Raw genomic sequence first — 17,852 nt, 5'->3', positions numbered from 1 at the left:
CTACTTTTTTTCTTGAGAATCTGGCATGTTTTACAGTAAAGAGTGGAGTCTGCAGTTGAAGGGATAGTTCACCCAAAATACACATTTTCCCTCTTAATAATAGTACTACCAAACAATCTAGAATGACAAATAGCACTTCAAGGTTGGGGTAATGGGAAAAATTTATATTTTTTCTTTAAAGAGTCAACACCTTGGCTAGGCTGATTCAGAGTCTAAGCTCTATAGAGCTCTATTCGAGATAAAATCCATCACCTCTTGCCCTTAACTGACCTTACCTCGGACACAGGTAGCTTGGATAAGGCAACAATGCCTGGAATTTATTTGAGCCGTTTTTCCCCCATTGACCTTCACCAACTCTCTAATTTGATTTCCGCATCCAAGCCATCAATATGCCTGTTAGATCCCATCCCAACTAGGTTACTTAAGAAAGTTTTACCCTTAACAGACACTAGTGAAAATGGGCTTCATAAATAAAATTTACTTGAATTGACATAATGCTGGGGTTGTGGTTAGCACTGTTGCCTCACAGCAAGAGGGTCCCTGGTTCAAAACCCAGTTGGAACAGGGTTCGGTCCGCGAGCGGGGGCACTTCTGTGCGGAGTTTGCATGTTCCCCCCGTGTCTGCGTGGGTTCTCTCCGGGTTCTCCAGCTTCCTCCCACAGTCCAAAGACATGCGGGTTAGGTTGATTGGTGACTCTAAATTTGCCCTTAGGTGTGATTGTGAGCGTGTATGGTTGTTTGTCTATATGTGTCAGCCCTGTGATAGTCTGGCAACCTGTCCAGGGTGTACCCCGCCTTCCACCCGATGACAGCTGGGATTGGCTCTAGCCCCCTTTACGAGGACAAGCGGTTACAGAAAATGACTGACTGACATAATGCTGCTCTCAAACCAATCTGTGTCCAATCTACATATCAACATCCCACTTCCCGATTCCTCCGGGGGGGAGGGCTGACCTTGTACTGTGCGTTTCCTATAAAATATTCTGACAGTAGACTTCAAAACATTCTCAAAGGACACAATAATTCAAGAGCTCCTTTATAAAACCTGAAGACATAAATGTGAAAATACAGATCAATTCCAATGCTAAGATATCCGGCAACTTTGTGCTCTCACTGTAAAAGCAGATGAACTTGCACTACAGGTGCCCACACACAGATGAGGACGTAATTATGACCGTGTGTACTTTTGTCAGGAATAACCAGGACTCCATGAAAAAGGGATCTTGTTTCTCAGTGGACCCTCATGGTTGTATAAACAATGAATAAATAGATTCTGTCAGAAAGTCTTCCTGATGTCATACTGTAGCTGTTTCTTGGAAGTGCACTGCACTAGAGAGCACTGCCTTTGGTGTGAAGCCAAGTTTTACAGCCACACAAAGCCTCTCCAATTAGATGGCGCTTCCTGTAGAGGTTTTTTTCATCACACACCAGCAAAGTTGGCAGTGAGTCTGGGGTTTCCCTCAGTGAACGTGACCTTCAGCTCAGCCTGCCTGCAGCAATATCTGTCAGCCGGTCAAACAGTGCATATGCCTGTCTTTCTGCCTGGAGCCACAATGTGCCTGTCTGTCATCTCCTCTGAACACCACTGCTGCCATGTCAAACCCATAAAGACACATTATGGTGGTTTCATGATTTGAGGCTGCAATAGGGAGGGGTGTGTAATACTACAATATTAGATAGTGAAGAATTAGAATGTGTCCATGATCTGCAATCATAGAAGGTTAGTAGTATCCTGCAACAGTGCACATGTTATCGGTTGTAGTTCTATGCTCATACATGCGACACATCCAAACTTTCAAACTAAATTTCCATTGTTATGCTGATGATAGGTAACTGTATCTATCTATGATAGCAGATGAAACTGATAAGTTATCTGGACTACAAGCATGTCTTAAGGATAAAAAAGCCTGGATGAGTCGCAATTTCTTGATGTTAAATTCAGACAAAAATGAAGTTATTGTTTTTGGTCCAAACACCTCAGAAATTCCTTTTCTCAGGATAGAATTTCTTTAGATGGCAAAACCTTGGCCTCTAGCACAACTGCAAGGAGCCTCTGAATTATATATGATCAAGATCTATCTTTTGCCTCCTATATAAAACAAACTTCATGGACTGCTTTCTTTCAATTGCGTAACATTGCAAAAACTAGACATATCCCGTCTCAAACAGACGCCAAAAAATTAGTACACGCATTTGTTATTTCTAGGCTTGCTAGGATTACTGTAACTCCCTATTATCCGGTTGCTCAAACAAATTTGAAGTGTCTCCAACTAGTGCAGAATGCTGCTGCATGTGTTCTAACGGGAACCAAAAAAAGGGATAATATTTCTCCTGTTATAGCTTCTCTGCATTGACTCAATGTAAAATCTAAAATTGAATTTAAAATCCTTCTCCTTAAAAAGCTCTAAATGGTCAGGTTCTATCTTATCTACCAACCCTCAAGATCACTGCGCTCTGAAAACGCAGGGTTACTTGTGGTTCCCAAAGTCTCCAACAGTAAGATGGGAGCCAGAGTCTTCAGTTACCACACTCCTCTTTTACGGAACCATCACCCAGTTTCTGTCTGGGAGGCAGACAAAGTTTCCACTTTTAAGGGTAGTCTTAAGACCTTCCTCTTTGATAAAACGTATAATTACGGCTGGCTCAGGTTGTTTAGACCAGCCCTCCATCTGCAAACAAAACACTTATGTCTGTTTATTGCATTATGCTAACTCCATTGCCTCTCCGGAGCATTTGTGCTCCCTTTTTTCCTAGTTTTCCTGGACCCTGGCTGCAATCTTGGCTGCGCCTGATCGTGGTGATGGCTGTGCTGATGCTGTGATCCTGCCTTTGGTCGTGCTCTTGCTGTGGCTGCTCAAGTCCTGTCCCTCCAGCTTGCCTTGATCGTGGTCTTGGTTTTGCCATTGCTGTGGTCCTGCGCCTGTGTTGCAGGTTCTGTGTTGCAGGTTCTGGTTGCACCGATGCCATGATCCTGCTTGACGCAACCTTCTACTGCCGTTATTATGCGTCATGCCTCCACTATCAATATACACATGGGACTCTTAACAACACACACAAAATTTGCACGTAACATCACATGCTATCATAGAGTGCACTTAGTAATTTTACACCTATCACTTTTGTAATATGACATGCTATTGGTACCGTTATTGCTGTGCATCTCTCCCCCTTTCTCCCTCTCTCTTCCCCTCTCTTTTTCTCTTTCTTTTTTGTCATCATTGTAATTGAATTGTTATTTACGACATCTATTGCATGTCTCTGTCCATCCTGGAGGAGGGATCTCTCCCCTCTCTTCCTGAGGTTTCTTCAATTTTTTCCCCCAATACAGGGTTTTTTTGGGGGGTATTTTTCCTTAGGCAATGTGAGGGTCTAAGGACAGAGGGATGTTGTATGCTGTAAAGCCCTCTGAGGTAAACTGTGTTTTGTGATAATTTTTTCTTTATAAATAAAATTGACTTGACAGACAAATCACTGCAACAGCAGAAGTGTTGAACAATCATGTAATGCAGTGAAGGACTGACTGTAGAATACAGCTGATTATTTGACAACTGAGCATCATTTCATTATCCCGCATAAAACAGCTGATGGTCCGCAGCGCAGCACGGTTGGAGAGAGACAGACAAAGCGGAGCTTCTCCTCACAGCACCAAAGTGTCTGAATGGACAAGTCAGATATTCAGGGTTGGAAAGGGACTTCTTTAGACTTCTAAAGACAATTTTGTGTTAGTTTCAGGTTTAGTCAGACTTTGGATGGAATGATTTAGAGCTCATCGATCCATGTCTCATCCAGCCGCTAGCGCTGAGCTCTCATTATTATTACAAGGGACAGAAATAGTGATTTGGGGGGCAGAAGTAGTGATTTTGGGGGGCTTATTAAGGCACATTACCTTATTTTCAACCTTTCTCTTAATTTCACATGACATATCCCTAAAATATGTCTTCAGTGTACTCAGTGATAGTAAAAACGTTCCTGAAGGCAAAAGGTTGGGAACCACTGTACACGGTCCAGCCATACACTAGGTTTTAACCTAGTCTTGTTTTTTCCTCAGCCGAAGCACAGTATTTGCTAGTCCGTTTTATGTCGTCCCTATGGATACACAGATAAACAAATCATAGCAAACCATCGAGTCTTGGCTTTCTTTCCCCTCCCTCTTTATTTCACAAGTAGGAGGTCATGGATGAAAATGAAAACACCGAAGAGTTTGTCCCCCCCAAAAATTCAACATTGATATTATTTTACCGGACAAAAGATTTGGTTCCCATCAAAACAATGGAAAACAAAATTGCACATAAAATCTGTTCAAAAAGTTTATTTGACCCAAATGTTCTGTTATTCTTTTTTTTTTAATTTTAGGGCTATGTTTTCTACATACACAATAGTCTTAACATCCAAAATGAAAAAAGAATTGTGATAAAATCGTGATCGTGATTCTGTCTTAAAAAAATAGTGATACATTTTTTTTTGCCATATCTCTCACTCCGAGGCTGCAATGTGGAATATATTTTACATTAAATAAATCAGGTGGTAAATATTGTATTTTATCTGTCTGTGACCCATGATTTGCCTGAATTTTGTATTTCACTAGCGACCATATTGTGGTTTGTCATTATACTCAGCGGTGAGCTGGGTTGTGGCTGTGTGGTTATCAGATTGAAGGTAGTGGCCACAGAGCAGGTCATGACAGTAATAACAATAATGTAAAGTAGTAAAAATATATAGATATATATAGAAAGAAGTAGTGACTTCAAACCTGATTCTGTTCTTATTTTATAGTTCTGACCATCATTTCTAACAATTATAAAACTACTGAATCATCACAGGGCTGTAGGACCATATTCACAAAGCTTCCTTGTACAAAAAGTCTCTGCTACTGACAAAGTTCTAAGAAAATTCTTTAAATTATTACATTTTGTAAGAATTTCACCTTAAAGTTAAGACTAGATCCTGTTGAAGATAAAAGTTATTCTCAAAGCACCATAGCCCTTAAGAGAGCCCCGAAGGTGAAAAACTGTTAGGAGTAGGGAAGAGGTTCTTGAGCAGAGGACAAAATGGCAGTAACCCAAAAAGGTTGAGGAAATGTTTTCCAATCAAATGGTAAATGGACTGCACTGGTAAAGCACTTTTCTAGTTGTCCGACCACTTTCACACATGTCACATTCACCCATTTACACATATACCTAGCAACAGGGCCTACCACACCTTCTCACCAAGGTCAAAGTTTTTGTCCCTTCCTCACTAAGAGGTTCCTCTCACAACTTTCCTAAATCAAGCTAAGCTAGGACTCATTAATGATTTTTTAGGCTAATTTAGGAGCTCTGTTTGAGTAGTCACAGAATGTTTCTGAAGTCCAGTCTCAGCAAAATGTCCGTTTTATAAGGTTTGTTTATTTTTTCAGAGTTTCAGTGCCTATTCAGTCTTCAGTGGTGCAGCAGTCCGGAGAGGCTGCTAGGAGTCAGCTGTCACTTCCCCGTTTATTTAACGCTAGTATGTCATTTGAAAGTGGGAATAAGGCTTACTTTGCATACTGTGTCCTGGCCATGAAACAACCAAGCATCCACATTTAAGGTGTGTAGTTTGATGCACAAATGTTTGGAATGATATGTTACTTTAATAGTTTAAAACAAATGGTGAAAAAAAAAAATTCATATCAATCTATTTTTTATCATGTTCTCAGAGTCATAGTTACAATTTTAGCTAGTGTGTAACTTTAGGTAGATTGCATCACATCTCTTCATTTTCTAAACCCACAGACCATTACTTTACCTGACCATCACTCTGTACTGACATTATATCAAAGCTCATTATGCCTGCAACAAATGATTATTCTCATTATCATTTAATTGTGGATCATTTGCTCAAATAAGTGCTTCATCCCATCACAGTTTCCCAGAGCCCACAATCATATCTTCACGTCTTGTTATTTGTTGTACAGTCTAAAACAAACATTCAGCTCACTGTGGTCAAAGCCAACTTAGACTCAATCTCCAAACTGCTGAGATTTGTACTCATCTCAGACTTAACTCAAATGGTTTTTTACAACAGCCCTAACCCAACGAGTTCATTATTGAGCAGGGTTGTAACTGTACACGCATTGTATGTTGTCACTGTAATAATATATTTTTGCGGGTCCGTGAACGCAGTACAGTAGACAGAGTTCTTTTTTTATCTCCTTCGCAGCTGAATGTCACTCATGGGGTGGATAATTGATCTGCTGATTCATTCACAGCTGATCAGATTGATGGTTGAAAGACGGTATTTGCACTTTTAATGCGTCTGACAGTCAGCTGCACCTTTCTGCCGCAACTGCGCTATAAATAACGCAATTTTATTTTACTTTAAATAGATATAATAAATTAATTTAAATAGATATAAAAAAGTAAAACTTTTTGTTTTACTTTAAGTCAAGTGAAAATCTAAATAAAAAATAATTAATAAAAATGGCTCCCTGGGGTTTGACAAAGTAAAAAAAAATTCCCATGCTGACACTTTCTTTGCACTCTTCAATTGATCAATTTTATCTGCAAACATTAACATAAAAGGTTGATAATGATAATTGGCAAAATACAAATTTCTGCCCCAATAATCAGCCAGACCGATAATCTGTCGACCCCTACCTTAAATGCCAGTGTAATTTCCAGTTGCTTCAACAATGGCTTTAACAGGATCTGTTGTTGTGTCTAAAGGCTCCTTGAAAGCAGCAGCAATAAGGAGTTGGGCCTCAGTTTGTTTTGTCCTCGACCCAGTGATCAGCAAACCTGTGATGCCAGTGACTTCTGAATGTGAGTTGATGTCTGGTGTGTTTCCATTTCCATTCCTTATGACAGTGAAGCAACACTGAATCTTGAAGCTAAAATGAAGCATTATCTATATGATATCTCCTCATTTCAACACAAAAACCTAAATGAGGTTTCAGCTGGCTGGAGGGAGATCACCAGGGAGCCAAAGGTTTCTCGTAAATGACGATCTTAAATAACAACCTTTTTTGCTGTTGGCTACGTTGTTCGTGATATTTCTAGTGTGAATAGCGTACAATGGTGCTTTGCTGTTGGGACATGGTGTTAGCTCTATATATTCTCAAAAGGAATTTTTTACTCTGGTCATGACCTAAGATCTAAATATGAGATTTCAACAGATTCTCCTTCCCTCCCTCTCAAAATTCAATAAATTAAAAAAAATAGGTACCCAATAACATGAACCCTCTGGTACAAACACCAGAGCAACAATGTTGACGACCATTCTCCTAGCCTCTCACTCACTCACTCACTCACACACTCACACACTCACACACTCACACACTCACACCAGCTTCGTCTCCTCTGCTCTTTCCATTTCACTCTCATTTTCCTCTTCAGGTGAGAGCAGCTCGGGCTCAACAAAGGCATTTGGCCAAGGCAATCTAAGCATGGAATCAATCATGGACTCCCTTTCTACAAACATTTGCCCTCCTCTTACTGCTCTCCTCCCTTTCATCACTCATGCTCTCCACTCACCTCTTGCACCACAGCACCAATAATTAGACCGGGAACCACAAGTGCCCTCATTCAAGCTTCCAATTTTTTACAAAATTGGCTATGAATGATTGGAGATCTGAACCATGAAGAAACTGGAAATACCACCTCACCATTGTATGCTTCCACACATCAGACACATGCACATGCAGTTCATATACATGTCTGTGAAAACATGAACTTTACACACAATGGCCAGAAAAGAGTATATGCACAGCATTATGATGTCAAAGTGAAGCTGACCAGTGACCTTTTGGATATAAAATGTCATGACTTCATCTTTTTTATCTGATTTGACATTTATGTGAAATTTTGTCATAATTAGCATAGGCATTCGTGATTTATGGCTATGAAACATATTTTGTAAGGTCAGAGTGACCTTGACCTTCTACCATCAAATTCTAATCAATTCTTCCTTAAGTCCCAGTGGACAGTTGTGGCGAATTTGTAGAAATTCCTTTAAGGCTTTCTTGAGATAACGTATGCCAGAGAATGTGATGAGGAGGGTCCCAGTGACCTCGACCTTGACCTATGACCACTAAATTCTAATCAGTTCATCCTTGACCCAAAGTGGACATTTGTGCCAAATTTGAAGAAACTCCCTCAGAGTGTTGTTGAGATATAGTGTTCATGAGAATAAGACAAATCCAAGGTTGCAGTGACCTTGACCTTAACTCTATAACCATCAAATTCGAATTATTTCCTTTCTTAAGGCCAGGTGGATATTTGTGCCAAATTTGAAGAAATATCCTCAATGCGTTGTTAAGGTATTGCACTCCTGAGAATGCCACATACAGGGTGTCCCTGTGACCTTGACCTATAAACACCAAATTCTAATCAGATCATCCTTGACCCAAAGTGACCCATTTGTGACAAATTTGAAGAAACTCCCTCGAAGTGTTCTTGAGATATAATATTCATGAGAGTAGGACATATCCAAGGTTGCATTGACCTTGACCTTAGACATATGACCAAATGTAAAATTGTGACCACCAAAATGTAATTACTTAATTTTTGAGTCCAAGAAACATTTTTTCCCAAATTTGAAGAAATTCCCTCAAGGCATTCTTGAGATATTGTGCTCCTGAGAATGCAACACACAGGGTCCCAGTGACTTTTGGCCACCAAACTGAAATCAGTTCATCCTCAACTAAAATAAGACATTTTTTTCAAATTTGAAGACATTTCCTCAAAGTGTTTTTGAGATATTGAGCTTGTGAGATTAGACAAATCCAAGGTTGCAATGACCTTGACCTTACATCTATGACTACCAAACTCTAATTGCTACATTTCTGAGTCTAAGTATAAGTCCAAGAGACATTCTTGTCAAATTTGAAGAAATCCCGTTAAGGCACTCTTGAGATATCGCATTTACAAGAATGGGACTGACAGACAACCCAAAAACATAATGCCTATATTCCTGACTATCGCTGGAATGAAAAAGTTATGTTCTCTGTTTATATGTAATATTTCTCCCCCACTTGGCTTTCCTTCATGCAGCTGTGAGGAAAACCCCTTCTTTCCCAATGAAAAGCATCTCATTGTAATTGTACAATGAGATGCTCCATCTGCTGCCGCTGTGCACTCGCTCACCATCATAGTGTACCTTTTCATATCCTTTTTGTGTGTGCATCTGTGTGTTTTATACTTTCCCACCAGCCCATTAGGGTCCTGCCTGGGGATCAATCAGCAGTGCAGCATCCAGACAGCAGGGTTCTTGCCCATACTGCATAGATAATGACATGGAGAATAAAAAAGGCGAGGAGAGGAAAGGAAGAGAATTTCTGCCTCTGCATCCTGGACATGCACTTCATTTCAGAAAAGGTCATTGGGAGGAGAGAACAAGAAAAGAGTTTTTTCTCAATCCTGCCACCATGCTGCCTTCACTGGCCTCTGTTTAAATGTGAAAGACAGTACTGTGAGTCATGTACAGCTCATCAGAAATGAGAGGTTGTGGTTAATATCAGAGAATGAGTCACAAAAGGAGCTGCTGGCCTCCTTCATGTTGTGTCACTTTGATGAGTGGAGTTACAAAAGTGAAAAGCAAAAGAAAGTGTGAAAGCAAAAGTGAATATAAAGCTGCAGAAGACAGATGTGGTTAGCATAGCTGCTACCATATACCACCAGCAGCTACTACAGACACAGCAAGGTGAAAAATGGTTACAGCGTGAGAAAGCATACAGTCAAAAGAATGAGGAAGTCTGTTTTAGGGGTGTCATTGCCAAAAAGGAACAGTTTGAAACACAGAATCTGTCCCAGATGAGGCTGCTGTTACAGCCCTGACGGAGTAAACACAGCAACATATTGTTTGGCAGCTCAACATTAAAGCCACTTCACAGGAAATGTACTCACCCCTGGCAGACAACTTCTTGGTATTAATTATTTTGGCAGCGTACTCCTGCCCCGTGGAAATCTTCATGCAGCGTCTCACCACAGAGAAAGCACCCCTATGAGGAGAGTTAGACATCAGTCACTATATGAAAAGATTCACCATAACATACAAGTACAGACTTAAATGAACTACCTTATTTTCTCCACCAGAATAATATTACAGCAAACTCTCATCTTTTTTAATCCTTTTTAAATATGTGTGTCCCTTTGTACCATTCTGTGTCCCCTGTCTAATTTCTGAGGTCTTTGCAGATCTGTGAAACCAGTGCAGGCGGAGCTCTCCAAGAGTTCTTCTTATCCTCAGCAACAGTTTTTGAGTTGTGGTGTGGGTAATTGATCAGTTAATCCTGTCAGAGCTGGTCAGACCAACAAATGAGAGGAGAAGTTGTTGTATAGGGAGTGACGGCAATTCCATTGAGCCCGACAATGGCGCATTAAGGCCACGGCATGATCTCTGAAGCCGATCACAGACATTCTAGATAATGCTCGCGATTCCATCGGGCACACCTCAGAGAGTCGCAGGAGTGTCCCAGAAGCGGTTCACCTCAGGAGATTATGAAAAAGTTTTTTCTTCGTAATTTTATTCAAAAAGGTAAACTTTCATAAATCATGTATTCATTACATGTAAACTGACATATTTCAAGCCTTCTTTGTATTAATTTTGATGATTATGGTTTGTAGCTCATAAAAAATCAGACACCAAGTATCTAAAATTATTAGATCTAGGAAATTACTATTTCCTAGATCATTCAAAAAAGGATTTACAGTAAGAAAATGTCCGACTTCTGAAAAGTATGTTAATTTATACCAGGCATCACCAACTGGCAGACCGCGGTCCGGATCCAGACCAAAACTTCGTCCTATCCGGACCCGTGGCCAAGTTGTAATGAATGAAATGTAAGAATGAGAACAATATTTTTTAAGGAGTAGTGCTGGCAAATTAATCTAAAAATAATCAAAACCAACATTCAGAACCTCTAACTGACATAATCTTACACATGTTGGGTATTCCGATCATTTAAAAATTCTGTTGACCCTTTCCCCACCGGGGCTGCCAACTCCCACACATCTGCCATGCGTCTCAGACTTTTGGGCTCTGTCTCATGCTTTCATGACACCGAGGAAAATCTCATGCCCGAACACAGCAAGGGTAGAGGTGGACATGTCCGACAGTCCGCTCCAGTGTGCGCAAATGTCCAACAGCCCACTTCAGCGCGGACATGTGCAACAGCCCACTCCACTTATTTAGAAACACCAGGACGCATCGCTCCGTGTCTCAATCAGTTCAGCTCTCATTATTATCACCAGGGGCAGATGTATGTTTTGGGGGCCTGGGGCCACAAACACATGACCTAATTTTGTATCCTTTCTCCCACTGGGAATGTTGGCAGGCTGTTGGCAGCTATAGGAGAAGTAGGCCTTCTCAAAAGTTTTTAATTCCTGAGTAAAATGATTAATAGCACAGAAGCTTCACAGAAGTTGAAGTCAGAATCCTGCAGTCAGGAGAGGTTGGCCTATTATCAGCACAATGTGCTTAAATTTACCTGAAGTTTGTTTAAAATTGACATTTTTTAAAAATATAATTCTGGAAAGTCTAATAAATAATAATAAATCATGTTTATTATACTCCAACACACCATGGTCAAATGAAACTGTGTCAGTGAACTATGAGGGCAATAAACAAACCTAAAAAAAAAGCAAACGCAAAATAATCATTCATTAATCTTAATCGAGGTAAAAATGTACAATTAATCGTGATTCTGATTTTAGGTATGAGGTTCAGACCTTTGCTGGGAGGAAATTTTAGCAACTGGACCCCTTTGAATTTTAGTTGAATACCCCTGATTTATACACTCAATACTGGGTTGGGGCTCCTTTACTACAAATTTCTGCATCAATGCAGCGTGAAATGGAGGAGATCAACCTGTGGCACTGCTGAGGTGTTATCGAAGCCCAGGTTGCTTTGATAGCGGCCTTCAGCTGGTCTGTATGGGGTTCAGGTTCGGTCAGTTGGCTGCCAATCAAGCACAGTAATATTGTGGTCAGCAAACCATTTGGAAGAAGTTTTGGCACTGTGGGCAGATGCTAAGTCTAGGTGAAAAAGGAAATCAGCATCTCCATAAAGCCTGTCTGCAGATGGCAGCATGAAGTGCGCTAAAATCTCCTGGTACACACTACATTGACTTTGGACTTGGAAAAACACAGTGAACCAACATCAGCAGAGACATGGCACCCCAAATCATCACCGACTGCAGGAACTCCATGCTGGACATCAAACATCTTGGACTTTACTTTTATCTGAAAAGAAGACTTTGGTGCACTGAGCTACAGTCCAGTTCTTCTCTTTAGCCCAGGTAAGACACCTTTGACGTCATCTCTGGCTCTGAAGTGACTTGATATTTGGAATGCGACAGTTATAGCCCCTTTCCCGAAGACAACTGTGTGTGGTGGCTCTTGATGCACCAACACCTGCCTCAGTCTACCTCTTATGAAGCTCCCCCAAGTTCTCGGATCAACTTTTCCTCTCAAGGCTGCAGTCATCCCTGTTGCTTGTGCAACTTTTCCTACCACACTTTTCCCTTCCATTCATTTGCCATTAATATGCTTCGATACAGCACTCTGTAAACAGCCAGCCTTTTTTCAGCAATGACCTTCTGTGACTTACCCTCCTAGTGAAGGGTGTCGATGATTGTATCCTGGACAACTGTCAAGTCAGCTGTCTTCCCAGTGACTGTGGTTGTGTATACAGAGATATGCAGTAGTTATTCTGTTTGAGTAATAATTAGGGGTGTAACGATCCACCGATCTGCATTAATATATCGACTGAATGAGCAACAATCACGTAACATCGATGCAAAGTGTAAACAACATTTCATATCATCCTCTTGCAGGCGCGCCCTTATTTTGAAAGTCTGTGTCACGTCAAACATCGTCCGGCAGATGATGGCAAGCAGCCGAGAGAAAGATGATGATGATATATTACTATTATTTACTTGGGAATAAATCATCAGTGTGGAAATGTTCTCGGAGAAACTGTGAGTCAACACACAACTCACGTCATATGTAAACAAAAGCCGTACCAAGGAAACACGACATACCTGCCAGGCCATTTCACTGACATCTTGCTAACATCACATTAGCTGCTCTGCTCAACAATGTTGACTGAAACAAATGTGCATGTAGACTGAAAGTCATCCGTACTATTCTGTCGGGAGATGCAGGTACTTAAACCAGCAGTGATTAAGATAAAGTTTGAATAATAGTAAGTTGGTTAAGTAATGAGTAGAGGAAAAGTAGGCTAGCCGCTAAGCTAATTTCTGCAATGTAAAATGCCATAGGCTTATGCTACAGACATTAGCATTTTGTATATGTGGGGGAAATGTGACCTACAAAAGACAGTTGTTTTGTCTATGACCCTTGATAATTATTATTGAGTTTTATACTCAGACAGCTCTGAAGTTTTAGGAAAAAAGCTCATGGTTTGAATTAAAATGAAAACATTTTTTCCATTAAGTGTTTGTCAACAGAACGAACTAGTTGTAATTATTTCCAATTATGTATATGTTGTTATTATCTTTTCTGGCCAAAAACAAAGAAAGGGGTGGAGGCCTCTCCTGTAAGCCACTTTTTTAAATGAGCATATAATATCGGCTCATATCAATCTCAGGCCCCTAAATCAAATCTATCGAAATCGTATCGCGGTAAACTTTGTAATATCGGCACATATCATATCGTTGTCAAAAGTATCGATATAATATCATATTGTGATGAACCAGTGATTTACACCCCTAGTAATGATTCACTCAAACATGGAATTAAATATTCTAATATTCTGAAATATGTTGGGGGTTTTTTACATTTTTTTTGCTATAGGCCATAGTTATCAAAATTAAAATGGAAAAATGCTAGAATAATTTCAGTTTACATGTAATTAGTCTAGAATATATTAAATGTTCACTTTCCTGATGGAAAATATTGACCTTTTTCTTTGTTGTTCTTTTTTTAGATGCACCTGTATACTACTTGATGAAGTACTGAGGAACAGCCTGCAAGTCAAAAACACCTAATGCAGTTTTTGGTCATTGTCAGAGCAGGAAGCACAGAGCAAGTGGCTTTGACCCAGCAGGGCCTAGAGGTCATAGCTGGGAGGGGTGTGAGATATGATGACATTAGATCATGAAGAATTAGAATGTGTCCACAATCCGCCATCATGGAGAGATCGTTGTACTGTGCTACAGTGCACATTCTATCTGTTGTAGTTCTATGCTCATACATGTGACGCATAAAAACTTTTTGGCTGGACCACAGATTGCGCTCAGCTCTGGACCAGTCTTCGCTGGTCACACGGGACATTCACCCCCAGGTCCAAGCGGAGCTGCAGAAGGAGGATGTGTTAATGATAAGCGGTAGAGCTCCAGAGAAAGCAGCTACCCTCTGCTGTGTGACTGCATCTAACTTTTAAATCAATTGTTCTGCATTTTAACATATTTCAAGGTTGCCAACTCTCACGTTCCTGGCGTGTGACACACATTTTCACCATCAGTCTCATGCTCTCAAGACACCAAAGCAAATCTCACACCAAAACACTGCGACAGAAGAAGTGTTGAACAATCATGTAATGCAGTGAACAACTGACTGTAGAATACAGCAAATTTTTTTACAACCAAGCAGCGTTTCATTATCAAACAGCTGATGGTCCGCAGCGCATCGCGGTTAAAGAGAGATAGACTAAAATTGATAATATTTTACCTGACAAAAGATTTTGGTTCCCATCTAAACAGTGGAAAACAAAATTGCACACAAAGATTAAAATCTGTTAAAAAAGGTACTTTAGCAGGTCCATAAAAATCTCTGGTGGGATGTTGTGTGTACTCTTCATAAAATACAGTCTCTGACATCATGTTAGATTCATAAAAGCCCCAGCTCCTGAAATCCTCTAAAGGAGAAGCTCGTATAGTTAATGGAAAGATGACTCTTTCAGAAATAAATATATAATACAATTTTTTGAGGAATGAAATAATCATACAGCCCAGCCTTGGAGAATTTATTATATCAGAGGACTTTTGGGGGATTTTTTTGTTTGCTCTAGGGAAACTGTTACCATAGAAACATGTTCATTTTATAAATAAGAAGATATGTGAATGAAGAATGTATCAAATGCTTCTTCCACTCCTTTTTTATCAACACAACATCAGCACAATTTGTTTTTCATCACAAAAACGACATGTCAGTAAAAAAGCTTGGAATACTGCATTTTTGTAAGAGAAAGTCATTTTCACGAGCAAAATCAATTCCATTTTTAAATTTTTCTGTTTTTTTTCCCCTCCTATTTTCCTTTCAGTTTGAATTGTACAGAAATAATGCCAAAAATAATATATTTCCTCCTTGTTACCTGATGATCTAAATAAGTTGCTATTTTTTGCTCCTGTTTCTCCTGTTTTTCTCCTGCATCCAAAAAACCACTAAATAGATATATAATCTGAACATTAGTAGTCCTCTTCTCCCGTCACCCTGGGACCTTACATGATCTTGTTTGTTTGTTTTTGGACGTGGAAATGTTGTTTTGTTGCACAACATCCGAAACATTGTCCCCTACACTGCAATGAAAAGACCAATTGACGGGGAAAGAGTTTAAACAAAAGAAAATAAAAAGAAGCAATGCTTGGACTGGCAGGGAGCCTATTACACGCTGTTTTGAATTTCTCCTCACCTTGGCACAAACTAAACGTGCAGGTAAAAAATAGGCGTGTACTGTGACGCGTACCCTCCCCCCGCTGCTGACTGACAGATGTCTGACAAATTCTGCTGTATGACACAGCACGACGGGCAAGCTGTTTGAATCTATCTATGTCTATCCATATCGAGTAAAAATGACCACGATTTATCATCATCATCAACGCACTTTTTATCGTGATCCCGTATTGTAATCGTTTTATTGCCCAGCCCTATACACACATATATATATATATATACACACACAAACAAACATATATGCATTGTTAGTATGTATTTTTATGATTATGCATCCTCCATAGTTAGTTCAAGACTCTAAGTGTACCTCAAGGAAATACCTATCCATATATGGCAAAGTATTAGTACCTACAAGTTATGTTTGACCATGGATACCTGAGCTGGACCAGTGCCAGTAAATTTAGCAACACAAATACATGCCTCATTCCTCACAAGAAGTCTAGTATATGACATGTTAGTACTTGATACCTACCTCTATATGTATATATGTATATATAAGGCTGTAAATGTGTTAAATTATTAATGTTGATAGGTTACTGTGTCAGTTAAGAGTAGTCCCTGTCATTTATTTTTAGGTCTACATTCACTTGAGAAGGCAGGTCAAAAAGGAGAACCGCACTTTCCCCAGACTTACTATAAAGCATGTTTACCTGTGGACATATAGCCGAGGTATTTGAGATGTTTTAGCTGTGTTTTGCACAAACCATGTTATTGTAGGAGAAACAAAATAGCTGGCAGAGCAATTGTGTGAGTGGTACCACAGGCACCACTGAGGAATTTCAAGCCTTAGCATTTAGGAACAGGACAGAAACTTGTGCAAATTACTGAATAACACATTCAATTTCTTAGATTAGATTTATAAATTAGGCTGCCATTATAGTCTTGTTAAAAGAGATTTTGTTTCACCACAGCGGACTGAGAGACAGACACCAGATGACAGGTTTCCTGAGAGGGCTCACCCGCGCTGCTAAGGACACCAACACCAAATTCCATCCAAATTTCTGCATGTTTTGACTTGCCTGGCACGTCGCCAGAGATGCGTGCCTGGTGGAGCATGGTTTAAGATTAGAGACAAAATGCGATGTGGCACTTTTCTATTCGGCATGCGTTTCAAGGCACTCAGCAGTGTTTCCTTGGTAAAATTCAACTTTTTTGATTGGTACGCCAGCCATTAATAAGTCATTCTTCCTCCAAAACACATGCTGCTGGGCGTATACGGGCAGGGACCACCGATTCAAAAAAGTTGAGATTAACATGAGAGAGTAGAAATTATTAACGCCTCGTGGTTCAATACGCAGCCCTATTAATTTGTCACACTTCCGCTGTGTTCATAACCAAAATCAAAAGAAATTTGAATTGGAGTTCGCGCGACGCCCTGCGAGCACGCGCTAACTAAACATAATCACGGTAGGAGCAGGTAGGCGGAGGTCTCCCGCGGAGGTTTCGGTGAACTAAACATCGAGAGTCAAAACACAAGGCAACTGTGCTTCACTTTAACTTTGGAATAAAACATTAGTGAAATTAAGGGAACTTACTTCCCCAGCTCCTCGTATAGCTGGTATTCATCAGTGAACCTGGTGCAGGTCGTTGAAGCCATGTCAAGGTGAGTTCGCACCAACTTGGGAAACTGAAAGCCTCAGTCGCTATAATGCTCTCCACAAATCCCTTTCTCCTCCGGCTCCCACACTAATACTTGAAGCCTTTCGGTGGAGAAAATCAGCGCAACCGTCGGAATGATTCAGTAATGTCTCGTGAAGGCGGTGAGGCTCGGTCCCGCTCCTCCCGCTCTTGTCCGCAGATTCTGGCTCCTCCTGGAGTTGACAGGGACGTCGCGACCTGCTGTTGTGTTTGTCTCAACACTCCCACTTGGATCAGTTGACCGCACTCAAGACGCGCTTCATATACAACATCACTCATCCGGTGGGGTACTTTCAACATAAAATCCTCATTAACACTTATTTTAACCCTTTGAAACCTGAACACTTTGGTTTAATTTCTTTCAAAAACATGGGAAGAGGGCGACGAGCAACTGAACAAGCAATGTGCCCAAAAAGTTAGATTTTGGGCACAAAGTTATAAGAAAATTAAAATTGCCTGAAAAGGATTAAAAGAAGAGAAAACAAAAAGGAATTGATACAAAAAAGTATATATATATATATATATATATATATATATATATATATATATATATATATATATATA

The 17,852-nt window shown here is 40.1% G+C and overlaps 1 protein-coding gene across 37 annotated transcripts in view; it reads right to left on the bottom strand.

Moving 5' to 3' along the window:
- camk2d1 (calcium/calmodulin-dependent protein kinase (CaM kinase) II delta 1) overlaps positions 1 to 17,536 on the bottom strand; it is a 151,846-nt gene extending 134,310 nt beyond the window's left edge. For 19 of the 37 annotated variants that reach the window (XM_088073353.1, XM_088073360.1, XM_042511942.2 and 16 more), the window contains exons 1-2: positions 17,186 to 17,534; positions 9,861 to 9,955 (exon numbers count right to left, since the gene is read on the bottom strand). In XM_088073353.1, coding sequence (XP_087929479.1) covers positions 9,861 to 9,955; positions 17,186 to 17,247 — 157 coding nt within the window. In that variant the 5' untranslated portion in view covers positions 17,248 to 17,534. Of the gene's footprint in view, positions 1 to 9,860; positions 9,956 to 17,185 lie in introns of all 37 variants that reach the window. The other 18 variants (XM_042511948.2, XM_042511950.2, XM_088073365.1 and 15 more) reach the window with 3 other exon arrangements.
- Between the last annotated feature and the right edge of the window lie 316 nt (positions 17,537 to 17,852).

Source organism: Plectropomus leopardus, chromosome 23 (genome assembly GCF_026936395.1).
Source record: "Plectropomus leopardus strain MGB_pleo_1.0 chromosome 23, ASM2693639v1, whole genome shotgun sequence".
Lineage (NCBI taxonomy): Eukaryota > Metazoa > Chordata > Actinopteri > Perciformes > Serranidae > Plectropomus > Plectropomus leopardus.
Note: the sequence above shows the minus strand (reverse complement) of the source record. Positions and strands in the feature narration are given on the sequence as shown.